Source organism: Remersonia thermophila, chromosome 3 (assembly GCF_042764415.1).
Source record: "Remersonia thermophila strain ATCC 22073 chromosome 3, whole genome shotgun sequence".
In the NCBI taxonomy this organism is placed as follows: Eukaryota; Fungi; Ascomycota; class Sordariomycetes; order Sordariales; family Chaetomiaceae; genus Remersonia; species Remersonia thermophila.
In genome coordinates, this window is record NC_092219.1 from 608,448 (window position 1) to 634,716 (window position 26,269).

Consider the following 26,269-nt stretch of genomic DNA (forward strand, 5'->3'; position numbering starts at 1 on the left):
AAGATACAAGAAACCAAAAGAAAAATCGTCATAGCGACATTGCGGCATGACCAGGGCAGTCACCAGGGCCAAGCTCAAGCCACCGGCGTCGTCGATCCGGTGGCCGGCACCGACTCTGCCGCAGGGTGCGAATCTCCCGTTGCCGTCCGCAGGAGCCTGGCTCGCCTCGGCGGGGGAAGCTGTGGCGGGGCCTTCTTCGGGACCGGGGTGCCGCTGGGGTTAGGTGGAACGATCGAGGGAGTCAGCGCGGGAGCAGCGATGGGTACCCCGTGCCGGTGTTTCGGCACCTCCGGGAGGGGAAGATTCGGCCTCGGGGATCGCGATGGCGGGGGCCGGGGTGGGCTTCCCCCCTTGAGCCGCGGCTTGTCCTCTCGCTCCGTGGCCGGGATCTTTGCACGCCGGCTTGGCGTCTGCACGCCCGGCTTCTCCGACACGGCCGCGATGACGCTCACCGAGCTGCCCGTCTGGGAATGGGTCAAGGTGTCCACGGGGCTCGTCTCCTTCGGAGAACCGGTAGCCGTCTCGGCCGGGTCCTGTAGCCACGGCGTCTTGGCCACCCGCTCCAGCAGGCGCAACGTCGTAGGCTCGGGCGGGAGGAAGTGGGCGCCTCCCGTGCCGCGCAGGAGCTCCAGCAGGTTGAGGATCTGGTCCCGCTTGTAGTGCGGAGGTTGGCTGAGCTGCGTGTGCGAGAGCAGGGGTGCCAGCACCCGGAGGTACGTGTGACGCAGCATGTTCGCCTCGGAGGGGAGGTCGAGCAGGTTGCGGATGATGACGTCGAGGAGGACGCGGAGGTCGTTGAGATAAAAGTATTCGTAGGTGGCGGCGGTGGTGAATAAGAGGTAGAGGAGCTTGAGGATAAGGAGCTGCTGCGACGTTTCCGTCTCGCGGTTCAACAGGAGAATGATGTTTTCGCCAAAGGTCCGGAAGGAGGGTCCGTGGACGCTGAGGACCTTGACGACCCGGTTCGTCACGGGGATCGAGGGCGCGCTCGGGTCCACGGCCGCCGTCGTCGATGCGACCATGTACTGCTCGTTCAGCACCAGCTAGCCCAGCGGTTAGCATGTCGTCCTAAAAAAGCCCCTGCGCGGCAGAAGAGAAAAGACGAACCAAAACGCGGATGATGGCGTAGTGGTACGGGTCGCTAGCGTCGTCCGACACGGATTCGATGAGCCGAAACAGGTACATGACGAAGTTATCATCGACCTGGAGCAGGTCCTCGGGCCGCAGATGCTCAATCCTTGCCATCTCGTACATGAGCTGCAGCAAGAGGCGATGCAGCCGCGGGTCTTCGCTCCCACAGCTCTTGATGAGTTCCAGCAGGCGCAGGAAGCATCCCTCTCTGATCATGGCGCGAAAGGTGTTCTCCTCGATGCGCCCGTCCAGCAGGAGAAAGTTCGCGTAGACATGCAGCTGCGCAAACTCGTCCTCCTGCAGGAGGCTGTAGATGAGCTGCGTGCGCACGTAGTCGGAGTTTTGCTGGAAGACGGGGCTTTCGAGGAGCATCTCGGAGCAGCGGGCGACGTCATCTTCGCTTTCGAGGTGGGTTTCCCGGGCCGCGGACACCAACTCCAGCCATGACCGGAGCGTCTCGTCGAGCTGTTGGGGCGATTCGCAGGTCGCGGAGAGCGTCTTGTTCAGGGCTGCAACGAAGAAAAGTTAGCCGGCCGTTGTGCGACGCGTCCGACCATGGGATTCCGCCTCGGACCCTTCCCCCCCCCCCCCCAAAAAAAAAAAAAAAGAAAAAAAAGAAAAAAAAAAGAAAAAAAGGGGGAGCCTCTCACCATCCCAAAACTGATGCTCTTCCTCAAGAACCGGGACGGAGTTGGCGGCGGCCGCCTCGAACTCGGCCATGGTCTCAAACGAACTCGAACGACACCGGCAGCGCGCAAGTGTGCGGAATCTCTGGCATCACAGTGGTCATAGCCTGCCAGCAGGGAGTCTCCAGCACGAAGGTCGCTTTCGTCTTCGTCGAGGTCGTCGGCCCACCCGATGATTCTGCCATCCGGTGGAAATCAAGGGTGCGAGGAGCCCGGAATGATGTACGGGCTGCCGATCAATGTGGTCTTGTGTCTGCCAGAGGGGGTTGCAGAATGGGGTTACGGACAAACGGGCCGGCGGGTGGTGGTTGGCGGCTACGGTCTGCCAGTACGGTACGGTACGAAAAAGCGTCATGATATGCCCAAACGGCTTGGTTACTATATGTACTGGGTGCACGGACCATGTGTCCCCCCTAAGTTCCAGGTTGCGATGACATCAGACACACCACGAAGGATACCACCACGGTTTCCGGTTTGGGAAATCAGCATGGAACACCATCTCCATGTTCCAAGCCACCTCATGGCGCCGGATGAAACAGGGTATCCATTAAGCAAATGCACCATCCGGTGTCAGGCATTTCCTCTGTGCCGTGTACGTATCTATCCTGCAAAATCCAAACCAAACCGCTTCCCACCTAATCCGTCTACTAATATACGTCGAGCCCCCGTCATCCGATACGCACCCGGTCCAAGTTGATGAGAAACGAAACCATGAAAAAAAAAAAAAAAAAAAAAAAAAAAAAAAAAAACGCCTCATGCACCCGCCCATGCATTGCATCCCCACACACCTCATTCCTCGTACACCTTCGCCTTCTCGGCATATTCCAGAATGTTGCTGATGATCTGATTCTGGATCGTGGCCCCCTGCCCGGCCGCAATCCTCAGGATAAACTCGTTCAGGTTCTTGCGGCCCAGGATGTCGACGTGGTCCGCCGTCTTGGGCCCGCCGCGCGGGTTGAACCGGTCCGGCTCGTGCTCCATCTCGACGACCGTGATCTGGGCGTTGGCCGGGTTGTACCGCTTGATCTTCCACCCCTTGTTGCACATGTAGCCCATGCTCATGAGGTTAACGGTGCCGTCTCCCTCGCCCATGACGACGCCGTGGTCGACCAGGCTGCCCTGCGTCAGCGCCGTGTCGATGGTCATGTTCAGGCTCGTGAGCGAGCCGGGCTCGGGAGGGCGGTAGTAGTAGCCTCGCTCGGTGGGTTTGCCAACGCCATAAAAACAGTAGATCTTCAGGTTCGGCGCCAGGGGGAGGCGGGTCTCGAGGGGGTTGATCCACTTTCGGGGATCGTTCTCGTTGGCTTCCACCTCGGCCGTCGTTTGCGCCACGCCCCAGGAGTAGCTGCCCTGGATCTGGTCCCGGTACCAGTCCTCCGAGGTGTCGAGAAGATAGCGCAGGGCGTCGTCCACCGTAAAGTTGCGTGCCGGGGTCGTCCAGTTCTGGCCGGTGCGGAAGTTGAGGAAGGCGCCGTAGGTGTGTTCCTGGCCGGGCCTGTCGTCCGGCGCGCCGTCGAGATCGCCCCAGATGGCGCTGCCGCCGAGCGGAAGCATGGACGAGATGCCCGGCATGGCACGGAAGATCTCGGCGCGCTCCGCCTTGCTCAAGAACTTCTCGAGCCCGTAGACGGAAAACGTATTGAGCTGCGCCGTGTCGCGCATCTCTCCGGACAGGATGGCCGAGACGTCCTTGGCGGCCCCCAGCATGCAGCCGCTGACGTTGATCCAGGCCTCGATATGCCTCTCGACCCAGTCGGCGCCGCCTCGGCCGCCCTGCTCGGACGCGACCCAGTGGAAGAAGTAGAAGACGACCTGGCTGCCCATGCTGTGAGAGGCGAGGACCACCTTGCGCTTCTGAAGCATAACCGCCACCTCGATGTGCGACTTGAGCCTCGAGAAGTAGTTGTCCCGCGTCTCGAGGTTGGCGTAGGACAAGCGCCAGTCGTAGGCCGCCGTGTACGAGTTGGTGGGGTCGTAGCCCAGCGACGCCAGGTTCTCGAGGATCTTGTTCCATATCCAATATCCCGTGATGAAGAAGTCGGTCGCGTCGAAGCCCTGCGCGGCCCGGAGCTTGATCCCCGGCGGGTCCAGCCCCGTCGTCTTGTCCAGCATGATGTGCGCTTTCCACGTATCCTTGTCGAGGACGAGCGCCCGCATCATGGTCCAGCTGCCCCACAGCCGCTTGCGAAAGTAGGGCAGCGACACGTTCGAGGTGCCCCAGGACTCGAGGCCGGTCGAGATGACGCCGGGCACCATGACGATCGGGTGGTGCGCCGCGAGGCCCTCGGCGCGGGCCTGCTGGCCGACCGAAAAGGAGTCGTAGCTGTCGAGAAAGTCGCGCTCGCCGATCTGAAAAGAGGGACGCGTTAGGTTTGTATGCCCTGCCCCAGAGGAACGCCCCCCTCGCCGAAGCTTACTATGATCTCGCGCATGTCCTTCACCAGCCCGGCCGGGAGGGCATCGAACAGGCTGCCCATGGTGAGCTCCCCAATCTCGGGGAAGTCGATCAGATCGTTGGTCTTGGCGAAGAACCCCGCGGCTATGATGCCGAACAGGCTCCCGAGGAGGAAGATGGCCGTTGTCTTGCGCTTGCGTGTCTTGGGCGCATGGCGGTGGACGACCTTGACGGCGGGGTCTGTTTCGTGTTCCTTCTTCGCATCAACGCTCGGCTTGTTCGGCGGCGGCGATGGAGACGGGGCGCTGGTCTTGGGACCTCGGCGACGCAACGTGTCCGCCATCTCGGGAGCTCGGAGCACGCTCCACGGCGGACGGATCGTGCGGCGAGCGTGTGTGTATGGTATCTCTCGTGTCAGGTTTGCACAGAGTTCGGTCGCAATCAGCCGTGAGAGGTGGATGCGGATCCCCCCGTCTACACACCGATAGAGCTATCTCAGCGCAAGAGGATGCAGAATGAAGGGTCCAGGGCGAGGAACATGATTCCTTTTTGTAGCTGCTGACGCCGCGTAGCTCAGTCCAACGGTTCGTGACGGTCCCTGGCCGGCATTTCACCGTGGACCCACCAATGCCACGGAGGTAGCAAGCAGCCAACGCCGATCGATCAACTTTACGTCTTGACATCGTTGGATCATTAGGTCTAAGGTCATTCTTCTAAACGTAATTGACTCTCTCTTTTGCTTTCTCTTGATTTTTCTCTTTTTTCTCTTCCCTCCATCCTTCTTTTTTTTTGTGTACTATGTACGCCCACGGCTGATGCTTCCATGCTGTGGGAGTTCCACGACGATCGAGAAGCCACCAACCGTTACATCGGCAGGGAGCACCTAGCTGTCCATTACACGAAATTACGCGTCTCTATGTCACCAGACGGATCTCCCACGATTCAAGCATGAGCTCCCAGTTCGGGCTGGTCTTCCACTCCATCACTCCATGAATAAAAAGGACCCGGTACATGGATGGTTCAAGCTAATTATAGGCTAACTATAATATCCAACAGGACTGACACCCTCAACCTTAGGTCTGGAACAAAGCCTGTCAGTTTGGGCCCCTCCCTTGTCGTCGCCGGGATGCAAGACAGGGGTGTCACACCCTCGCACGTGGTGACGTAAGATTGAATTTGCATGTGAAAGCCAACCCACAATTCCCCTCCTTCAACTCGGAAACCTACGCGATACTCGAGACGATTGGACACGCCATCCCCGCCATCCCAACGTTCGCTGTTGTTTTGGCTTCGGTGCATCGTACACAGCATCGTACAGGCTACAGGCCCAACTTTCCCGCGCTTGAGCTCGACCAGGTCCATCCCTCCTCTCCTCCCCCCTCAGAACATCCGGTTCCTCTCTTGCATCGCCATGGCGGCAACAACCAAGCCCAATGCCGATTCGGAGGTGCACAAGACCTCGCTCCCGATTGATCTCCAGTATATTCAGTACCAGCACTCCCTTGAAGCTCAGTACCTGCCTGCCATACGCTCCCTCATCTCGAAAGACCTGAGTGAGCCATATAGCATCTACGTCTACCGGTATTTTCTCTGCCAATGGGGCCACCTCTGCTACATGGTACAGACGCCTGCGCTCAGCTCCCGCTCGCTACCGCCGCTAATCCGCACCCGCCCTAGGCCTTGGATCCCGCCGATTCCTCCCTCGTCGGCGTCGTGATCTGCAAGCTCGAAATGCACTCGTCCCACTCCACGCCGACCCTCCGCGGGTACATCGCCATGCTCGCCGTCTCTTCCCAGTATCGGGGCCACGGGATAGCCACAAAGCTGGTCAAGATGGCCATCGACGCCATGGCCGAGCGGAACGCGGACGAGATCGTGCTCGAGACCGAAGAAACCAACATTCCCGCCATGCGGCTGTACGAACGGCTTGGGTTCTTGCGATCCAAAAAGCTCCATCGGTATTATCTGAACGGCAACAGCGCGTACCGCCTGGTCTTGCCTCTCAAGGCGGTGGATGAGAGTTCCGAGGGGTCGGAATGATGCACATGCCATACCTATCCCCTGGGACTGAGACGCAAACCTGGCTGGGAACGGAAATCTCGACCCTCCCCATCGCCCGAGACTCCAAGGCGCCGCATGTGTCTGGATCAGTCTTGTTGGCCATTTCCCTCTTGCCAAAATAGCGTCCAGGGGACTCGATTCCCGTGCACGGTCGGGGCGTCAGCGTGATCAGCGCTGCGTGTTGGCTTTTCGCATGTAGACGAAGATGTCGTTGGAGGAGTACTGTTTTTGTCAGCCTGGATGCTCCCCGGAAACCTGGAGCGCGGGGGCTCTCACCAACGACGGCGATATTCCCCAGCCGTTCCCGCTGTAAATCCCCAGCTCCGTCCAAGCATCTTGCAAACGGGTAAGCGGCTTTGCTCCCTCTACCAGCTCGAGACCTATCACTCACCGGATTTGTAGTACAGCGGCCGGCCCTCGCCAGGTCTCACGAGCTCCAGCTCTCTCAGCCTGTTCAGCACCCTCGCAACATCGTTCTTGTCCCTAAAGTCCTTCGTGTAGACACAAACGACCCTCTCCTTCCCGCCCTGGCCCGCAGCCCTCGTGTCCACCTTGGCCGCGATCCCGAGCGTCCCGGCGACCGTGGCCTGCACAACTTTTGCCCACACCTCGTTCACACACCCCGGGGCGGGGAACAGCATCCACTTCCCCGTGAGCATGCTGTACGCGACCGCCAGCTCGTGCAGATCCTCCACCGTCGCCCTTCGCTCTTTGGCCACCTCCCGGTCCAAGGACGCGCGAGCGCCGCTGGCCACCTTCTTCCGATTTGCCTCCGCCGTCTGCTTGAAATCCTCCAACAAGGCCAGCCGCTCGCGGCCCCCCTCGATAAACCGGCTGCGCCACGGCTCCGGGCGTGGCGGGTAGTACGGGTTGGCCACCCAGATCCAGTCCAGCCCGGGGCGGTAATCGGTCGTGGCAGGCGGCAGGCGCTGGAGGAAGTCCGAGATGGGCTCGCCGAGCTGCCAGGCGCCGGGTAAGGATGCGTAGGGGTTGTAGAGCTGGCTCAGGTGTTTCGGGGGGCGGGGCATGGTGCGGTGCTTGGCGAGAAGGCTGTGATGGCGGGTCCACCAGGCGGCGATGTCGAAGGAGTCAACGCGGGCTTGAAGGGAGGAGACGGTTTCCTCGTCTCCTGGGTTGGATGAGATGTGCGGTTCTGCTGCGAGGAGATGGGGAGACGGTGGAAGGGGGGGGGGGGGGGTATTTTACCGTAGAAATCAGAATCCGAGTCCATGTTGGCCTTGGCCAATCCCGAATGAGGTCTTGCAGGTGGTCGTTTGTCAGGCTGGACGGCCAGGTACTGGAAAGATGCAGGAGGTTGCGGAGGGAACGAGATCTTTCTCAACCCGGGCAACCAAGCTCAGAAAGCCAACCAAGAAATGCTGGCATTGACATCGAATTGGATGATCCCTGTCTCTTCCAGGAGAGTGGATTGAGGTGTAGGAGGACGGGTGGGACACGGGACCAATCGCGAGAGAAGGCGGCAGGTCAAAAAATCCAAAAGCAGCAAGTGGGCTGGGTCACCAGGCTTCAAAAACATCCCTCCGCCTCTCTCACAGTCACAGGTCCGTCTTCTCAGCCTCCGATTCTGCGGCTACCAAGGCAGCTCGGCTTGTACGCAGCTTTTACGAGGGCGATCTCCCAATGGCAGACGAAGGTCGGTTGATCCAATCGGTGGAATCCCGAATTCTGGATCTTCCGCCGAGCTGTGTCGAGTTTTGCCCCGCACACCCATCCTACTTCGTGGTGGGCACATACTCTCTTCAGACAGAGAGCCCAGAGAGCCCAGAGAAGGACGATAGCGATGAGGAGGATGAGCCGTCTCCCACCAAGAAGCCCCAAAATCGCAATGGCAGCATCGTAGCTTTCCGTCTTACCGATGGCGGGATGTGAGTCTCCATGCGCCCATCTTCAGGATGCCCCAGGCCCGTGCTCACCAACCGCGCCAGAGCTCATATCCAAACCGTCCCCCAACCCTCCGCCCTCCTGGACCTCCGCTTCAACCCCCACCAAGGCAGCCGCGACATCTTCGCCGCCGTCTCCAGCACCGCCACCCTGGCCGTGTTCCGGTTCTGCCCGGACGACGACGACGAGCCGCAGCCAATCCAGCACCTTCACACCATGGACATCACCGCCATGTCCCGCGACGGCAGCATCACCCCGTCCGCCGCCTCCGAGAAGGGGGAGATCCTCTTCTTGTCCTTCGGCTGGCACCCGGCGCGGGCGGACATGCTGGCGCTCACCACCAACACGGGGCACGTCTATCTGGTGCACCTGCCGGCGTTCGACGGCAGCGGCGGCGGCGGGTGGACGTTGGAGCCGGAGCCCGTGATCACGCACAGCCTGGAGACGTGGTGCGTCGCTCTGTCGAGCGTTCCTGGTGCCCCCGGGGCTGCATCGCCCGCTCTTCGGGTGTACTCCGGCGGGGACGACTCGGCGCTGCGCTTCCAGACCTGCCGCTGGGACGGCGAGGGGCCCGTCGTTTGGGGAGGGCTGCCCGCCGCTGTCGACAAGAGAGGCCACGACGCCGGGGTCACGGCGATCCTGCCGCTCTTGTTGCAGGAGGATGGCAGCGAGCTGGTGGTGACGGGAAGCTACGACGAGCACATCCGGCTCTTCGAGGTGCCGCTGTTGGGGAGGATCAAGAAGGTTGCCGAGCTGGGGCTGGGGGGTGGAGTTTGGAGGCTGAAGTTGATTCACCTTGACAGGAGGTCTGGCCAGGAAGGCTCGTGGAGCGCAAGGATCCTGGCCTCGTGCATGCATGCCGGCGCGAGGATCGTCGAGCTGCAGCCGGCGGAAAGCGGCGAGTTGGAGTTCCGGGTGCTCGCGCGCTTCGAGGAGCACAAGAGCATGAACTACGGGAGCGATGTCCAGCCCGGGTGGCAGAACAAGGACAGGTTGTCCGTCGTGTCCACCAGCTTCTACGACAAGCTGCTGTGCTCGTGGGAGTTTTGAGAGGGATCGAGCCTCAACAAACTTGAGTCATTGCTGACGCTGGGTCCCTGCCTGCCCCCCTGTCTTCCCGATTGCCAGTGCTCCATACGTGGTGCGATGTGCGTATTGTTGATTGCTAATTGCAGATTGAATCTAGACCCTGCGGTGTTTTTCACCTTCGGATGACGGTTCCGAACCCTGAGATTTGCCTGCAATCGCTCGAGGTGACACGGTAGGTCGGTACCTTGCCGACCTTTGCCCACGGTGTATAGTAATTACGGCGCAGACAACCTAGAGGAGCCTGCAGCATCGGCTCCGAGCTTCCAGCTCGTCACCCAACGGTTTGGTAGAGCCGAGCTCCTGCTGTGACGCAACTTCCCCAGAGCTGCCCCGCGCTAGCCCTGATTCAGCCTAGGCCCCCATTCGCGCCCAGCGCGCCTGAAAGCGTGGTGGGGATCTGCCGGCTGCCATAGCCACCGCGATTTCGACCGCCGAGCCACGACTTCTTGACTGCTGATTACCTTACCCTACACGGCCCATCAAACCGCTTCGCTACCCGCTACAAACACCGTCCGCATCGCCGGGAAGCGGGAGGCCATATCTAGATACCCCAAGCCAAGATTTGTGATTTCTGCTGCTTTTTTTTTCTTTTGGAGGGAGAAGAAGGAGGACCCTTGCTTCCAGGTTCCCGTCTGCCGACCTCCGCTCTGACGATCACCAGACCGCAACCGCCCTTTCGCCGATGACCCCTTGCTGAGCCGCATGCTCTTTTGACGGCCTCTTCGACACCGCCGTCGACCCTGTCTATCGATTTCCCATCTACGTTTTCCTCCCCCTCACTGGCCACCTCCATGGCGACAATAGCGGGCAACGAGGCCGCCGCCGGCGGGGGCGGTGAGGCCATCATGGCGAAAATCCAGGAAGCCCTCAAGGTTGTCCACAGCCCGTACTCGCCCAACCAGGCGCGGCAAGAAGCCCAAGCGTTCCTCGAAGACGTCAAGACCCTCGACGAGGCTCCGTCGCACGGCTTCGCCCTCGCGTTCAACAAACCCCAAGAGCCCATCGTCCGCCACTACGGCCTGTCGCTTCTCGAGCACGCCCTGAAGCGCAGGTGGGAAGACTACAGCTCAGAACACCGGGGGTACCTTCGGCAATGGATCCTCCAGCTGGCCGAGACCGTCGCGCCCGACGACCCGGGGTACCTCCGGAACAAGATCGCCCAGCTCTGGGTCGAGCTGGCCAAGCGCGACTGGGTGGCGGGCTGGATGAACATGGACGAGCTGCTGGTGCGGCTCTGGCGAGGGTCCGACCTGCCGGTCCACAAACACTTCGTCCTCCAGATCCTCGAGACGCTCTCGGACGAGATCTTCAACGGCGACGACAACGTAGTCGCGCTCCGCGAGGGCGCCCTGAGCAAGGCCTGCGTCGAGATCTTCACGCCCGCCGCCATCTTGACGGAGGCCTTCCCCAACCGCCAGCACGGCCCCGAGGTGCGCTTCGAGGCCGACGGGTGGCTCACCCGCGTGACCCAGCTCGTCAGCGGCTGGCTCAACGGCGCGCTGGGCCAGAGCGAGGAGGCCACCGTCTGCGTCGTCAAGGCCCTGAACGTCCTCAACTCGATCGCCCCGTGGGCCATCCCCAAGGCCCTGAAGGATGTCGGCTGCCGAGATGTGATGTGCAGCTGCCTCGCCGCCCCGAGCGTCCCCGTGCAGAAGGTCTGTGTTGTCCGTGCTTGCGTCCTCGAGGACTTGTCCGCGCTGACGGTCGCCAGGCCGCTCTGGAGGCGTTGCATTCGCTGTACAGCCGCTCGAGCTTCACCGAGGAAGAATTCGTAGACCTGGTGATCCCCATGTATAGCGAGGTCATGGTCGACCTCTACCGGCGGCTCTTTGAGTGGTCGGTCGTGGACCCGGAGGATATCGACGACGACAAGTACACGTTTGCCAAAAAGTTCTCGGAGGCAAGCAACCCCCCGCCCCCTCTTCAAGCCTATACCGTACCTGATCCGCGCCTTTGTTGCTGACGGTGGGCAGATGCTCCATTCGCTGGGCAACTATCTCGACCGGAGGTTCCCCGCCATCCCTCCTCAGACCAACATCCGCGCCTTCATGCAGCTTCTGCTGCTGGTGGCCCAGAGCCAGAGCCTCGTCGTCTCCATTCCGATTCTCCTCACCTTCACCCGTCTCCTGGGCCACCGCGTCCTCGGCCCAGCCATCGCCGAGATGCCCATCATTGGCGACCTGCTCGAGCTCTGCAGCGCTCGCCTGATCCGATACGAGAGCTTCCCGGAAGATTCCACCGACCCCGTCTACGTTCTGCTGTGCGAAGACACCGACACGATCCCCGAGCGCCATGCTTTCCTGGGCAACTATCGTCGGTACTGCTGCTCCATCGTCGAGAGCATCATCCAGCTTAAGCTGTCGGACGCCTTCTCGCACCTCCTCGCCAGGACGGAGCGCGCCCTGAGCACCCTCTACGACGGGCAGCCTCCGTTGAACCCTGCCAACTACTCCAAGACGTCGTTCCCCGTGCTGACCGTCGATGGCTGCGCGACGGTCATCGAGGCCGCCCTGAAGGGCTATGACAAATGGAGGACGTCGCGGAATCGCACTTCGGAGGAGCAGGAGCAAGCCGCCGCCGTCGAGGCGTTCTTTGAGAACTGGTGCGGCCAGCTGCTGGAGATGCAGTTTGAGGATCCGCTGATTCGCAAGCGGATTCTCCAGCTCTTGGTGTCCTTCTCCACGCGGGCCTTGGATTCGAAGCCGGCCGTCATGCTCCGCGTGCTGGAGCACATCCTCATGACGTGGCCGGCGTTGCAGCCCGAGCATCGGCTTTACAACGACGCCATCAGGGACCTCCAGAACGAAAGCACGGTCGAGCTGCAGCGGCTGGCATCCAAGATGCCCGATCCCCTTCTCGTAAGCCCGCCGGTTTCCTCTCAAAACCGCTCCTGCAAGGTGTTAACAGCCGGCGAACAGGATGTCTACGAGCAGCTGGAAGCCAAGGTCCAGGAGCTGATCACATCGGGAACCCTCGACGAGAAGCGCCAGGTGGCCTACCAGAGCTTCCTCTTCATCATCATGTAGGTTGGCTCGGCCGCCGCGCGGTGGGTAGCAGCAGCGTTTGCTGACCAAGATCCTAGCCATCGTGCCACTCGCATCGACCCCGGCCTGCGCCTCACCAAGCTGTCTGCCTTCGTCGAGCCCGTCAAGGACCAGTGGAGAAACGAATCGCTGAAGCAGGCCCTGAGCTCCTACGGCGGCTTCTGCGAGCTCGTGGGTCTCGACAAGGCGCAGAAGTATCTTGCCCAGCGTCGGATCCACGAGATTGCCGACTGGGGCTCGGCCGAGCTCGATGCGGAGGGGCTGGCCCTGCAGGCCGAGCTGGAGCAAAGGCAATCGGTATGACAAATAGCTCTCCGGCCGCATCGCCAAGGTGGTTGTTATGGGCTAACTTTATGGTCTAACGCGGTTGCAGACGCTCCCCCTCCGGGTCACCAAGGCGTTCCTGACGTACTCCGTGGAGAGGATAGAGAAGAACTCGCCCCCGTACCAGGTGTCTTGCACTCTCTGGCAGGACGGGTTTCAGCTCATCCTGCCTGAGCTGCTGAAATTCCTAAGGTTCGCCCCCGGAACCCTGCACGCCTGACAAGTCCAAGCAAGCGTCTGACCACCGTGGTTCACAGCTATGCTCATGCTTCCCACAACCCGGCGAGCTGGAGCCTGCTCCCTCCCGAGATGCAGCCCATCGTGGGACGCCTCATGTCGGACCGGTTCTGGCAGGCCGGCATCTCGGAGGGGAGCAAGGATGACTTTTACGCCAGGGTGATGGGCAAGAAGAACACCCTGGAAGGGTTTGCGTCGACCATCCGCAGCACCGTGCGGTTCGTCCGGGAGACGTGCTACGCGATCATCTACTGCATGTCGCGGCTTGACACGCAATTCTACGGGTTCCTGGAGCTGCCCGAGCCGCTGGCCAACGCCCTCTTTGTCGACTCTGGCCACCTGTCATCGCACCAGGTCATCCACCTCCTCACCCTGGCTAGGTACCTTGTCGACAACTGCCCCGTCGAGCTGCGCGACCACTTCGTGCCGCCCATCCTGGCCACCTGTTTCAACCACATGGACGCCAAGATCAGCTCCGAATGGGAGAAGCTGGGCCAGCGGGAGACGGTCCAGGCCGCCGGGGACGAGCTGACGGAGGAGATGAAGGCGGAAAGCATCCTGCGGCAGCTGACATACTCGGCGGTGCTCATGGTCGCCGACGTGCTTGATCCGGTCCGCGTTGGTAAGGACAGATGCGCGCTCCCGGATTGGTTGTGTTATTCTTGTACGCAAGGCAAGACGCGCTAATGTGGATCTTGAAACGACAGCATCCCCGGCCAGCGCCTCAGACGGGGCCGAAGACGCGGCGCCGGGCGGCGTCAAGTACCCACCGTTCCGCAAGTTCTGCCTAATGAATACGAAGATCGCCGTTCCGCTGCTCGTGTTTTGTCAGCACGCGATCCGCATGCACGACGGGAGATGCTGCGGCATCGTGCTGCGCATCTTCCGCTCCATCATTCCCGAGTTTGTCCCGTCGGAGCTGGCCAACGCGCCCAAGGACCCTGGCCACACGGCCCCGCTGGACGACTTCCCCATCCCGTGGGAAACGGCAAGAGAGATTATGGAGTTCATCTCGACGGACGTGATGCGGGCGGCCATCGCGTCGCTGCACGACCCGTACTTTGTCGACCTGCAGAAGGACCTGGGCGGCCTGATCGCGCAGGTCCTGGCCAACTACTCGCGGCTGACGCCGGCGCCGCGGAACACGCTCTCGCTGCTGCCCAGCCTCAAGGCGGACGACATCGACAGGACGATCCGCCTCGTGTCCCAGCCGGGGCTGCACTCGCGTCAGCAGCGGGCCCTCGTGCTCGAGCTGCTCGAGGACGTCAAGGGAGTCAGGATCTCGGAGCTGGGCAAGATCAGGAGCGGCGGGACGAGGCCCGGGTCCTCGCGGGGAGGAAAGAAGTCGGCACGCAGCAAGATGGCGCAGGAGTTCATGACGCCGAACGAGGGGCGTCAGGCAGGGGAGCCGGGCGTGCGAAACAAGACGCCCGACTTGGAAGGCATGGCAGGCATGTTTGACGAGGCGAGCTAGGTGGCGAGCTAGGTGGCGAGCGACAGGACGGGCGAGGTATGTAGAGCATCAAGTGAGAGAAGGGAAAGATGCATAAACGTAGGGTTCCGAGCGATTGGAGGCGACGGGGGGCCCGGGATACCAGATGCTTGGGACGTGCGACGACGGGTGCTTCGATAAGCGGACGCTTAGCTGTGCGCACATATACAACATGGATGGCAGGGAACGGGCTAGGGGAAAGGGACCTGGGGCGTACGTTACGCTAGGGACCGGGACCATGGTTGCGAGCGGCCGGAGCTCACCCCGAACAAGACACAAGATAAGCGCAGCACGCGCCAGGGGTCGGGGGAGCGGAAGAAAGGGGCCTGTGCAGCATCTGCCGCCAGCGTGGAGCGTGATCGGGGCAGATCTCTCGGGATTTGGGGAGCGCGCGGGGTGGACAAGGTGGGCAAGGTGGGCAAGGTGGGCAAGGTGGGCAAGGTGGGCAAGGGGGTGCGGTTCGAAACAGCGATCGTGATCAACCATGAACAATACGAGCGGCTAGGCGACTACTACCTTCGACGGACGTCGGACGTCACGGGACATCAAGGTACACACACACACATGCCGTACATAGTTACAACGTATGAAGGAAGGGAACCCTCCGCGGGGACCATGGCCCCGCGTATGTACCGTGTATGCAAGAAACGTTGGTGCTCGGTAGCCCAGTTTCCAAGCAAGGATGGTTGGTGCGAAACGTGTCACAGTTGGCCCAGAGTGCTGCTTTTTTGTCATCCTATTTCATGCGTTGTGATGCTTTTCTGTTTCTTGTTTTTCGGACATGGCAGAGTGCAAAGGCTGCTTGCTGACCAGCGTCGAGCAGCCCCTCCCATGCTGTCCCCCCGGCCCTCTCTCCCTCTCCCCTACGTGCAGACGTGCAGACGTGCTGTACGCAGTAGTTATACAAAGTAGTATGTATGGATGTCGGTAAAGTACGTACTATAGGTCCAGGCCCACGGTCCGGGTTTGGGACCCAAAGTCCGGCGCGCATCCCCTCCCCCCCCACACGCTCCTTGTCGGTTCCTCACACACTCACTCCCCCCCCCCCCCCCTGTGCAGGTCCCCGATCCACACAAACGTTCCGACACCACATCGTTTTGGGTTTGGCGTCTCGGGGAATCCAAGCTCACGCTTTGCTGAATTGATGCGCGCCACTGCCGAAGCAAAACTCCGGAAGTCCAGTCAAGACCCCTTGTCGTTGGTTCTCCTCCCCCTTCCATCCAAAGTTTGAGCGAAAGGCCTCGCGCCAAGCGGATCCAGCAAAGTCCGGGGGACCCGTGGACCTGAGTCGAGTTGAAGGGGGGGAGGGAGGGGGGGAGTGGCTTGGCGCAACAGACTTTGGAGACGCTGGTCATAATGTTTGTTCGGGGGAGGGATACAAGCCGGGTCAGGGTTGTCACTGGGTTGAAGCTTGAAGAGGAGGAGGATTTGAGGTGATATTTGGGATGGATTGTTTGTTTCGAGGTCGTTTGTAGGGAAGGTTTGAGGACAAAACGAGAGAGGCGGATGTTTTCTCGGGTGTATCACCAAATACGGGAGGACAGAGGGTCATCGCCAGCACTTTGGTTCATGACGCGAGGCTGCCGCGCTCGCCTCCTTTTTCACGGCAAACAGCTCGCCCCCAAACGAACTAACTAACGTTAATAACGTTAAGGTTCGGACGACCTCGGCCCTTTTTTGTCATCCTCGACGGTCCTGGCGCGCCACACCGTCGCCGTTCAAACGTCAAAGCCCCCGTTCCCGCGCCGGCAGAGAGGTACGCATTGGGGGGGGGGGGGGTGGGCAACCAAAAGCCACCGGCCAAGGAGGAAAAAAAAAAAAAAGAAACTCGACCGTTGACTTTTAGTTTTACTTGATCCGCCCCTTCCTTTCCTCCTTTCCTCTTTTGTGAACTTCCTTTGCGATCTGCGATCTGCGCACACGGTTTCTTCAACCTCCGTTCCTCTCTTCCAGGTTGGGACTCTCGTACGGTACCCGGATTCTTCGTCCCATACACATACATACACACACCACACACACCACACACGCACGACACACACCACGACAAGGGACACGCCGTCACCCAGACTCAGTACCTCACGTCCTTGGTCTTGGTTTGGCTGATATCATCACGCCACCGTTGACCCCTCCGTTACCGAACTAGCAGCAGCAACAGCAGCAGCAGCAGCAGCAGCAGCAACATCAACAACACCGAACACCAACACCAACAGCAATAGCAACCATGGTGTACTGCGGCAAGCCCTCCAAGGGCTGTCAGATGTGCCGACAGCGGCGTATCAAGGTACTTTGCCTGATTGCACAGCCGACATGGACAACGCCTCGTTCGAGCTTCCCGAGACGGACGAGGTACCACACAGCATGCTAACTGGAACCTCCCTCCTCCCCCCCTCCCCCTCGTATCTAGTGCGATGAGACCAAGCCGGTATGCAACCAGTGCATCAAGGCGCGTCGTCAGTGCCCTGGGTACCGGGATGAGTTCGACCTCATTCTTCGCAACGAGAACCAGGCGGCCAAGCGACGCGCTCTCAAGCTCAGCGCCCCGAGGAGGCGGGCTACGAATAGCAGCACCGCGAGCAGCAGCAGCAGCAGCAGCAGCAGTGGGAGTGGGAGTGGGAGTAGGAGTGGAAGTGGGAGCGGTAGCGGCGCCGGGAAAGCAGTCCAACAACCCCTCACCACCGCCAACCTATCCGTCTCTTCGTTCTCATCCTCTCCGTCGTCATCCTCCTCCTCCTCCTCCTCATTATCGCCATCCTCCTCCACCAGCTCACCCACCCTATCCTCCTCCTCCTCCCCTCACACAACCCCCTCTCCTAAAGTCCCCTCCAGCACGCCAGACTACTACTACTCCTCCTCTTCCCATCAACAAAAACAGAGACAAATACAACGCCGACCCTCATCGCCCGCCGACCTCCTCGGCCTCGGCCCCACCCCCATCCACATCCCCCCCGAATCCCTGGCGCCGAGCCACTTCGTCGCCAACTTCGTCCTGGCCCCGCGCGCCGACGGCTCCCGCGGCTTTCTCGACTACCTCCTCCCCCTCCTCAACCCCCCTCCCAGCAGCATCGGCGGCAGCAACTCCCGAGGCGGGCCCGGGCCCGGGCCGGACAACGCGCATCTCTGGCACGCCTTCCAGGCCTGCGCCCTGGCCAGCCTGGGCAATCGGCCCGGGTACTACCACTGCCGCGCCGGGGACGGCGGGGACGCGGGCGGCGAGGTCGGTCCCCCGCCGGCGCTGGGGCCGCACGGGGTGAGCTCGCAGGACGCGGCCAGCGCCAAGGGGATCCTGGGTAAGGCGTTCGCCGAGTACAGCAAGGCGCTGCGGGCGACGCAGGCGGCGCTGGTGCACCCGGAGCGGTGGAAGAGCGATGGGGTGCTGGCGGCGGTGCTTTTGTTGGGGATGTTTGAGGTTGGTCTTTTTTTTTTCTCCTCTTCTCGTTTTTAGGAGTGGTTGGTTCGTTGTGGCTAGGGTTTGCAGTTGCGCTCCCGCCGGGCCCCGAAGGTCGGAACGCAGAGGAAGAGCGGGCGGGAGGGAGGAGAGTGGAAGGCGGTATATCTCCAGAAAAAAAAAGAAGAAAAAAGAAAGAAAGAAAGAAGGAGAAAAAGAAAAGATGATATGAGTCGAAACGTCGAAGCAAGACAAGCGGGTGCGGTATACAGGGGCTGACGAGAGTTTGCGATGCAGAATATCACGGCCAAGCAAATCGGCAACCTCGCCTGGGGATCCCACGTCGAGGGCGCGATACAAATCGTCAAGGCCCGCGGGCGGAGCCAGTTTCGCACGATGCTCGGGCGGCAGCTGTTTATCGCCGTTCGGACACAACTGGTGAGTATTTTTTTTTTTTCTCCTCCCATCGAAGCTGTCGGGCCAAACGCCGAAACACCACCCCCCTTCTCTCCGTTCCGTCTCACAGCCAACCTCTTTTTTTTTTCCCTCCAGATCATCCACTCCCTCACCTCGGCCACGCCCCCCGTCATGGGCCCCGAGTGGTGGACCGAAGAGGTCGCCATCAACTCCCACGCCACCGAGTGCCAACACCTCTCCCTCCAGGCCGGCCAGCTGCGCGCCGAGATCACGCGCGCCCTGGTCGCCCTGCCGCGGACCCCGGAGACCCTCGAGTTCGTGCAGGGCCTCATGCGCCGCGCCGAGGCGCTCGACGCGCAGATCCAGGCCTGGATGGACGGCCTCCCCGAGGAGTGGCAGTACCGGACCGTGTACTGGCACACGCACGACCACGAGGACCCGGCCCGGGCCGATGTGCTCCCCGGCGGGCGGGTGGACGCGTACGGCGACCTGTGGCTGGCGAGCGTCTGGAACCAGGCGCGCACGACGCGGCTCACCCTCATGTCGCTGGCCGTGCGGTGCGCCGCCTGGGTGTGCTCGCCCCAGGACTACCGGACGACGCCCCAGTACGCGACGGCGGCCAAGACGTGCCAGGCCATGATTTCCGACATCCTCGCCTCGGTGCCGTACAATCTGGGGTGGCGGCAGGACGGGAAGGGGAAGAGCGCTCTCGGACAAGACCTCCCGTTATCGTCGTCGTCGTCATGCGGGGGGCTGGGAGGCCCGTTCCTGGATGGCGCGAACGAGTACGGCACGATGGCGCTGGCGGCGTACTTTGTGAGCTGGCCGCTGTCCTGCGCGCTGACGCAGGATTTCGCGACGGATGCTCGTAGGTGTTCCCCTCCGTCTCGGCGCGGTTCTCTCTCTGTGTGTGCGCGGTGGCTGCGACGGCAACCTTGCTAACCGGAACGACAGAACGAGCGTACGCCCGGGGGAGGCTCAAGTACATTGGCGATGTGGTGGGGATCCGATATACGCACATCCTGTCGCAGGTGAGCGGCTCTCTATGACCCTTTTTTTTTTCTTATCTTCTGGTGTGTTTTTTTTTATCGTGCTTACTCGGTCCTAACAGTTCGGGCAGCTCCAATTCCGCGTGCCGTCCATGCTCATCCGCTACGACGGCCTCATGGTCAGCCCCCAGCAGATGCCCTACAACTTTGAGAAGATGGTGTCGGCGGCTCGGACCACATGCCCGCTGCCCGAAGGACACGCCGTCGGGCGCGACCAGAGCATGCTGCGGGAACGGGCATACCAGGGCCAGGCGGCGGCGGGGAGGCAGATTGAAGTGTAGTTCCCTTTTTTTTTTTTTTTTTGGTTTTGTTTCTGTGTTATGTTTTCATGCTGTATCACAGATAGACCACTGGTTGGGATTCTGTACAACGGAGCAGGTTCATGTACGAGTAGCCTGGGGCATACACACGAGTGGGTATTTCTGGAGCACAGGACCTGGATTCTCAAATAGCAAGATGGTAGCAATGATCAACAACACTACATCAGGAAATCCGGAGCCGTGTTTCTCTGCCCTTTTTTTTTTTGGTTTTTGTCTTTTTTCACCTGTAACAAGGACCACCCTCGGAAATGGTCAAAGGGTTGCTGCTATGCATGTAAAGCACCCCAGGGAACTATCTCTCGGCAGCCTCCGAAAGATACGATGCCGCTCACGGTCCTCCCGAGAAGGCCTCCAAGGAATAATCACCGAACCGACCGGCCTCGACCCAGCTCCCCTCTCCGTAACCCCGCCCGCTGCCCTCGACGGCATCATTTCTTCACCTTTCCCTTCCCCTTCTTCTTCTTCCCCGTCTCCTCGGATCGCAAATTCCACGCCTTGACCACCCAGCTCTGCGTCTGGTCGACGTACTTTTCGTGGCCGACGTTGCGGACGCCGACGCGCACGCCGTCGCGCGAGAGCGCCACGTTGCTCGACTCCATCTTTTGCATGGTCTCGGCCTGGGCGCGGAGGAGGGTGAGGTAGATTTGGTACACCACCCAGGCGATGGCGCCGACGATGGCGAGGGCGATGAGGAGCGGGAGGAGGGACCTGCGAGGGCGCCCGCGCGGGTTGGGAGTGAGTTTTACGTTCACGAGCCCCGCCGAGAGGGAGAGAGAGAGAGCGAGAGAGAGAGAGAGGGGGACGGGGGAATCCAGGGAACCAACGGACCATAACCTCGACGCCGGCGGCGGCGAGGGCTGTGAGGATCGTCCCCAGGCCATGATGACAGAGACGGGGTTGCTGAAAGGGTTTCCTTTTGGGGTTGCGTCGTGGGACTTTTGTTGCTCGGGCGGAATTGGCGACAAGGTTCCCGGCTTCCGATGGATGGAGGAAAGGCTGGGATTTCGAACGCGTTGGATGTTCCAATCACCACGGACACAGGCGCCCACGTCCACACACACACACACACACGCAAACACGCCCGCGGCGCGCCGCGAAGAAATGGTGCGGAAAATAGAGAGGCCGGGACTTGGGGATCTTCAGTCGTCCCCTGATGCAGGCCAAGAACACCCCAGACGCGCGCAGACTTGTTGTATACTGCGTATGCAGTCGTTGGTTATGTACGGCCTTTGTAATGGATGTCGGTCGGTCAGTCGGGTTACACAAGAATGGGACCGGGAGAAGAGGATTCCGATCCATCCATCTCGGTCTACGGAGTGTTACCGAGTCCATCCCATTATCATCTTCTTCTTCATCATCATCATCATCCTCCCATGGGCGCTCCAGGGCTCCAGCGAAATCACCAAAGGATTCGGTTGGCGGTTGGCTGTGCTTGCACATGACGTTCCCTGAACGTCGCCTACCGGGGGGCTGTGTTGGAGCTACCGACGCCTTGCGGCTGGGATTCCCGGAATGGGGCTGACTGACTAATAGTGTACGCAGTACGCAACATGTACACAGCAGGATCCATGAATGACCAACACCAGAATCCTGTCTGTGTATGTACGGAGTGCATGTTGGATGTTGAGCTTGGCTTTGCTTGACACAGCAGGCAGATAGGTACCTAGGTGCCATTCTCCTCTTTGCTGCCACCGTGAGAGGGCTTTGTGTGTTGTTGACGTCGTTGTCGCGCGACCCCTCCATGCCCCCAAAGCAACCCCCCCCCTTTCAAGGTCGCATCCGATCTGGCTCAGATGATGGATCGGCCCTGGATTGCGTGCCGGCCGCCGAGGCGCCTTTTCCCGAGAGGGTTTGGAAGCAAGAAGCAAGGGAGAGCTGAGCTGAAAAAGCGGGGCCCGGGTCCTCCCAAGCCATCTCCAGGGCTCCCAGCTCCCCAGCGGCCCCGCCGGCGTAACCGCTACCGTGGTCGTTACGGCTTGGCGCGTCACGAAACGAAACCCGTGTCACGTCTTTGAAAAGTCGGGTCAGCGGGACAAGATGACCCCCACCAGCGTTGGCTGACCCCCACCGGCCTGCGCTGACCCCCACCGAGTATCACCACGGCGTATGCATCTAAACGAGTCCTCTCCTAACCAAGCTCTCTGGGCCGCATGTACCTTGCTCGAGGCCACCGAACCCCGGCCCCCAGCCGCCCCAGCCACAGCTCGGCCGCCACAGTGCGAAAGCGAGATCGTCGATAGCCTTGGGGGGTGCGAGTGCTCCAGCGTCGGGAGATCTGGCCAGTCTGTCATCGTGCAGCTCCTCCTCCTCCTCCAAAAAAAAAAAAAAAAAGAAGAGCAGGGGAGCCGCAACGCAGCAACATCACACACCCAGCAACGGAGCGAGCTCGGGGGGTCTCAGCCGTTGTGTGCGTCGCCCATCTAGAGCCTCCGTGGTTTTGCTTGCTGTTCTGCTGTCTGCTCCACACCACCGAGCCCGTCCACACATAACGTTACGTCGCGCACCGCACCTCAGCGAAGCTACCTGACACCTGACACCTGGCCATCCACACCTCTCTCTCCCTCTCTCCCTCTCTCCCGTCTCCCACCCTCGTCATCGTCGCAACCCCGAACTCGCGCCGCCGCATTCTTGCCCGGCCAAACGTTCCCCCCCTCCCAACCCCCCGCCAACATGTCGGCCCCTCACGATGGCTACGGCCAATATCCGCCCCAGCAACCCGCCGACCAAGCTGCCTACCCCGATCAAGGAGGCTACGTAAACCCGGCCGACGTCCCTCCCGCCGCCGCCGCCCCCGCCGCCGCCCCCGCCCACCATGCGGACCATCACAAGAAGAAGAAGAGGACGTACGCCGCCGGCGCCTTTGAGGTCGGCATGGGCGGCAACGCCGTGGGCGCGTCGCCCGCCCCCGTCCCGGCCGGCCAGTTCGGCGCCGCCCCCGTCCCGGCGGCTCCCGGGTATGGAGGCTATCCCGGGCAAACAGACGTGGCTCAGCAGCCCGCCGCCTACGGCGTCCAGCCCCAGCCCGCCTACGGCGTGGCCCAACCGGCGGCCCCCGCGGCCGGCTACCAGGCTCCCGAGCCCTACTACTCCGCGGCCGGCGCCGCCCCTCCGCCGTCGGGAACCATCGCCGGGCTCGCCGCCGGCATGGGCGCCATGAACCTCGGGACCGCCTCTCACGCTTCGCAGCCTCGCGACCAGCCGAGAGTCGGCCCCCTCAACCAGCTCTACCCGACCGATCTGCTCAACCAGCCCTTCAACGTCTCCGAGCTGGACCTGCCTCCGCCGCCCATCATCCTCCCTCCCAACGTACGTCATCGTTGTCGATCCCCCCCCTCTTCCCTCTTTCCTTTTTCCCTTCCTCCCGTCGCGGGCACGTCCCTTGGTTGTAGGGGTTGCCATTGTTCACATGCCCATGCATGCCGACCGACTGACCGACTGACCGACGTTTCCCTCCCTCCATAAAAACAGTCCAGCGTAACTCCCTCTCCCGACGCCAACTGCGCGCCCACGTACGTGAGGTCGACGCTCAACGCCATCCCCACCACACACTCGCTGCTCAAGAAGAGCAAGCTGCCATTGGCCCTCATCATCCAGCCCTACGCATCCCTCCACGACCTGGACGACCCGGTCCCCATCGTGCAGGACCAGGTCATCTCGCGCTGCCGCCGATGCCGGTCCTACATCAACCCCTTCGTCACCTTCCTCGACCACGGCCACCGGTGGCGCTGCAACATGTGCAACCTCACCAACGACGTGCCGCAGGCCTTTGACTGGGACGCCGCGGCCCAAAAGACGGTGGACCGCTGGCAGCGCCACGAGCTGAACCACGCCGTCGTCGAGTTCGTGGCGCCCCAGGAGTACATGGTCCGCCCGCCCCAGCCCCTCGTCTACCTGTTCCTCTTCGACGTCAGCTACGCCGCCGTGTCGACGGGCCTCCTGGCCACCAGCGCCCGCACCATCCTCGACAGCCTCAACCGCATCCCCAACGCCGACCGGCGCACCCGCCTCGGCTTCATCGCCGTCGACTCGAGCCTGCACTACTTTTCGGTGCCCAAGGACGGCGACGAGAACGGCGAGACGAGCATGCTGGTCGTCAGCGACCTGGACGAGCCGTTCCTGCCCGTGCCCCACGAGCTGCTGGTGCCCCTGGCCGAGTGCCGCGGCAGCATCGAGAGCTTCCTGACCAAGCTCCCCGACATGTTTGCCAACAACCAGAACACGGGCTCGTGCATGGGCTCGGCCCTGCGCGCCGGCCACAAGCTCATCTCGCCCCTCGGCGGCAAGCTCGTGGTGCTGAGCGCCTCGCTGCCCAACGTCGGGTACGGCAAGCTCGAGATGCGCGAGGACAAGAAGCTGCTGGGCACGTCCAAGGAGAACGGCCTGCTGCAGACGGCCAGCAGCTTCTACAAGAGCTTCGCCGTCGAGTGCTCCAAGAACCAGGTCTCGGTCGACATGTTCCTCTTCTCGTCCCAGTACCAGGACGTGGCCTCGCTGAGCAACCTGCCGCGCTACACGGGCGGCCAGACGTGGTTCTACCCGGGCTGGAACGCCGGCCGCCCCGAGGACGCCATCAAGTTCGCCTCCGAGTTCAGCGACTACCTGTCGTCCGAGATCGGCCTCGAGGCCGTCCTCCGCGTGCGCGCCTCGACGGGCCTGCGCATGAGCACCTTTTACGGCAACTTTTTCAACCGGAGCTCCGACCTGTGCGCCTTCCCGGCCTTCCCGCGCGACCAGTGCTACGTGGTCGAGGTGGCCATCGACGAGACCCTGACGCGCAACGTCGTCTGCCTGCAGACGGCCGTCCTCCACACCACCTGCAACGGCGAGCGCCGCATCCGCGTCCTGACCCTGGCCCTGCCCACCACCGACAAGCTCGCCGACGTGTACGCCTCGGCCGACCAGTGCGCCGTCGCCACCTACTACTCGCACAAGGCCGTCGAGCGCGCCCTCAGCCACGGCCTCGACTCGGCCCGCGACCTGCTGCAGGGCAAGATCACGGAGCTGCTGCAGACCTTCCGCAAGGAGCTGGCCGGCGGCAGCGCCATGGGCGGCGGCCTGCAGTTCCCCTCCAACCTGCGCGGCCTGCCCGCCCTGTTCCTGGGCCTCATGAAGCACGTCGGCCTGCGCCGCTCGGCCCAGATCCCCTCGGACCTGCGCTCCGCCGCCCTCTGCCTGCTCTCGACCCTGCCGCTGCCGCTGCTCATCCAGTACATCTACCCCCGCATGTACTCGCTCCACGACATGCCCGACAACGCCGGCTACCCGGACCCGGAGACGAGCCAGATCGTCCTGCCGCCCCCCGTCAACCTGTCGTCGGAGCGCTTCGTCTCGTACGGCCTGTACCTGATCGACGACGGCCAGAACCAGTTCCTCTGGGTCGGCCGCGACGCCGTGCCCCAGCTCCTCGCCGACGTGTTCGGCGTCAGCGACCGCGCCCAGCTCCGGGTCGGCAAGGGCGCCGTCCCGGAGCTCGAAAACGACTTCAACGAGCGAGTGCGCGCCGTGATCCAAAAGAGCCGGGACCACAAGTCGCGCGGCGTCGGGAGCGTGACGGTGCCGCACCTGTACGTCGTGCGCGAGGACGGCGAGCCGAGCCTCAAGCTGTGGGCGCAGACGCTGCTCGTGGAGGACCGGGCGGACCAGGGCATGAGCTTGGCGCAGTGGATGGGGACGCTGCGGGAGAAGGTGAGTAGTTAAAGATGAAGCCGAGACGGCTGCGGGGGTTGCATGTCGTGGGGAATGGGACTGTTCGTTTCGTTTGCGACAGTTCGCTGACCAGGCACGTCTTTGAACAGGTTGTTCAATGATGAAGACGACGTTTTGGAAAAGGGCGTGTGTGCGAGAGCAAGACCGAAGGAGAGCGAGAATGAGAGAGAACGTTGTGGGGTTGTTTGTGGTCAAGTGCGTTTGGGCGATGTGTGTGCATGGGTAGGTCAGGTAGTGCTTCCGGCGAATATAGTAGATATAACAAGCTTGTACTGCAAAGTCAAGTTTCCTTTTTTTTTTCCTTTGCTTGAGAAACGACGAACAGAGATGGGAGAGGACGTGCAAGGGACTCGTTGCTAGGAGGTGTCCATTCGATGTCTATTCGGTGTCTAGGTTCATGGTGTGTAGCTGTGTGGTTTTTTTTTTTTTTTTTTTTTTTTTTTTTTTTTTTTTTTGCTTGGCAGGCAGCTTGAACGGTATGACGAGTGCTACCACCGCCTCGCCCTAGGTACTAGAGCAAGGTACCTTGGGCCGTGGAGCTCACCATCACCGCCCCTCACGGGCATCGAGCCGAGTTGCGAGCCGGGGTGCTGTACGTTGCGTTTCTGGTCGGTCGGCTTGATCCTCGTCGCGCGATGGCCTCGCTCGAAGCCTTTGATTTCCATCCTTGGGCCCCTACCTACTACCTACCTACCTACCTACCCGCCCTCCCCTCCTTCGACAAGCGGCGGTGATGGTTCTCCGGGGATGTCGGCTGATACGTATAGTAGTTGCCTATCCAGGTGAGGTGACAAATACCGTGCCCCTCCCGCAAGGTGTAGGAGGCAAGGCTCGGGCTGTCGCGAATCGTCTTGAGGGTCAGGGGAGGAGGAGGAGGCGGCCAACAAATCCCACCTACCCATCCGTCCGTCCATTCTTTTCATTCATACTGCGTACATTCATTCACCCCCCGGCCGGCCGATAGGGCAGGCCCGGCAGGTAGGGCAGACCCGGCAGGCAGGCAGCCCGAACCGCCTCGCAGTCGGCGCTTC

The 26,269-nt window shown here is 61.6% G+C and overlaps 9 protein-coding genes across 9 annotated transcripts; 5 read left to right on the forward strand and 4 right to left on the reverse strand.

Annotated features, from left to right (window-relative positions):
* Nucleotides 1-74: 74 nt before the first annotated feature.
* Nucleotides 75-1,851, reverse strand: VTJ83DRAFT_2981 (uncharacterized protein; the record flags this gene model as incomplete). Its single annotated transcript, XM_071009311.1, has 3 exons — nucleotides 75-1,043; nucleotides 1,108-1,640; nucleotides 1,782-1,851. 3 exons carry the CDS (start codon nucleotides 1,849-1,851, stop codon nucleotides 75-77), a joined length of 1,572 nt encoding a protein of 523 aa, XP_070866862.1.
* A 755-nt stretch (nucleotides 1,852-2,606) lies between these two features.
* VTJ83DRAFT_2982 (uncharacterized protein) lies at nucleotides 2,607-4,555 on the reverse strand (the record flags this gene model as incomplete). Its single annotated transcript, XM_071009312.1, has 2 exons — nucleotides 2,607-4,166; nucleotides 4,235-4,555. The coding sequence occupies 2 exons, from the start codon at nucleotides 4,553-4,555 to the stop codon at nucleotides 2,607-2,609; spliced, it is 1,881 nt and encodes a 626-aa protein (XP_070866863.1).
* A 1,068-nt stretch (nucleotides 4,556-5,623) lies between these two features.
* On the forward strand, nucleotides 5,624-6,252 carry VTJ83DRAFT_2983 (uncharacterized protein; the record flags this gene model as incomplete). Its single annotated transcript, XM_071009313.1, has 2 exons — nucleotides 5,624-5,830; nucleotides 5,890-6,252. The coding sequence occupies 2 exons, from the start codon at nucleotides 5,624-5,626 to the stop codon at nucleotides 6,250-6,252; spliced, it is 570 nt and encodes a 189-aa protein (XP_070866864.1).
* A 189-nt stretch (nucleotides 6,253-6,441) lies between these two features.
* Nucleotides 6,442-7,504, reverse strand: VTJ83DRAFT_2984 (uncharacterized protein; the record flags this gene model as incomplete). The annotated part of the gene is made up of 4 exons (XM_071009314.1): nucleotides 6,442-6,495; nucleotides 6,550-6,608; nucleotides 6,665-7,402; nucleotides 7,480-7,504. The coding sequence occupies 4 exons, from the start codon at nucleotides 7,502-7,504 to the stop codon at nucleotides 6,442-6,444; spliced, it is 876 nt and encodes a 291-aa protein (XP_070866865.1).
* Nucleotides 7,505-7,914: 410 nt separating this feature from the next.
* VTJ83DRAFT_2985 (uncharacterized protein) lies at nucleotides 7,915-9,225 on the forward strand (the record flags this gene model as incomplete). The annotated part of the gene is made up of 2 exons (XM_071009315.1): nucleotides 7,915-8,159; nucleotides 8,220-9,225. 2 exons carry the CDS (start codon nucleotides 7,915-7,917, stop codon nucleotides 9,223-9,225), a joined length of 1,251 nt encoding a protein of 416 aa, XP_070866866.1.
* Nucleotides 9,226-10,055: 830 nt separating this feature from the next.
* On the forward strand, nucleotides 10,056-14,343 carry VTJ83DRAFT_2986 (uncharacterized protein; the record flags this gene model as incomplete). The annotated part of the gene is made up of 8 exons (XM_071009316.1): nucleotides 10,056-10,919; nucleotides 10,976-11,164; nucleotides 11,238-12,122; nucleotides 12,183-12,286; nucleotides 12,347-12,605; nucleotides 12,682-12,824; nucleotides 12,890-13,491; nucleotides 13,577-14,343. 8 exons carry the CDS (start codon nucleotides 10,056-10,058, stop codon nucleotides 14,341-14,343), a joined length of 3,813 nt encoding a protein of 1,270 aa, XP_070866867.1.
* A 2,239-nt stretch (nucleotides 14,344-16,582) lies between these two features.
* Nucleotides 16,583-19,493, forward strand: VTJ83DRAFT_2987 (uncharacterized protein; the record flags this gene model as incomplete). Its single annotated transcript, XM_071009317.1, has 6 exons — nucleotides 16,583-16,642; nucleotides 16,766-17,767; nucleotides 18,044-18,184; nucleotides 18,299-19,031; nucleotides 19,118-19,194; nucleotides 19,275-19,493. The coding sequence occupies 6 exons, from the start codon at nucleotides 16,583-16,585 to the stop codon at nucleotides 19,491-19,493; spliced, it is 2,232 nt and encodes a 743-aa protein (XP_070866868.1).
* A 467-nt stretch (nucleotides 19,494-19,960) lies between these two features.
* On the reverse strand, nucleotides 19,961-20,413 carry VTJ83DRAFT_2988 (uncharacterized protein; the record flags this gene model as incomplete). Its single annotated transcript, XM_071009318.1, has 2 exons — nucleotides 19,961-20,240; nucleotides 20,361-20,413. 2 exons carry the CDS (start codon nucleotides 20,411-20,413, stop codon nucleotides 19,961-19,963), a joined length of 333 nt encoding a protein of 110 aa, XP_070866869.1.
* A 1,789-nt stretch (nucleotides 20,414-22,202) lies between these two features.
* VTJ83DRAFT_2989 (uncharacterized protein) lies at nucleotides 22,203-25,339 on the forward strand (the record flags this gene model as incomplete). The annotated part of the gene is made up of 3 exons (XM_071009319.1): nucleotides 22,203-22,838; nucleotides 23,001-25,217; nucleotides 25,328-25,339. 3 exons carry the CDS (start codon nucleotides 22,203-22,205, stop codon nucleotides 25,337-25,339), a joined length of 2,865 nt encoding a protein of 954 aa, XP_070866870.1.
* Nucleotides 25,340-26,269: the final 930 nt, after the last annotated feature.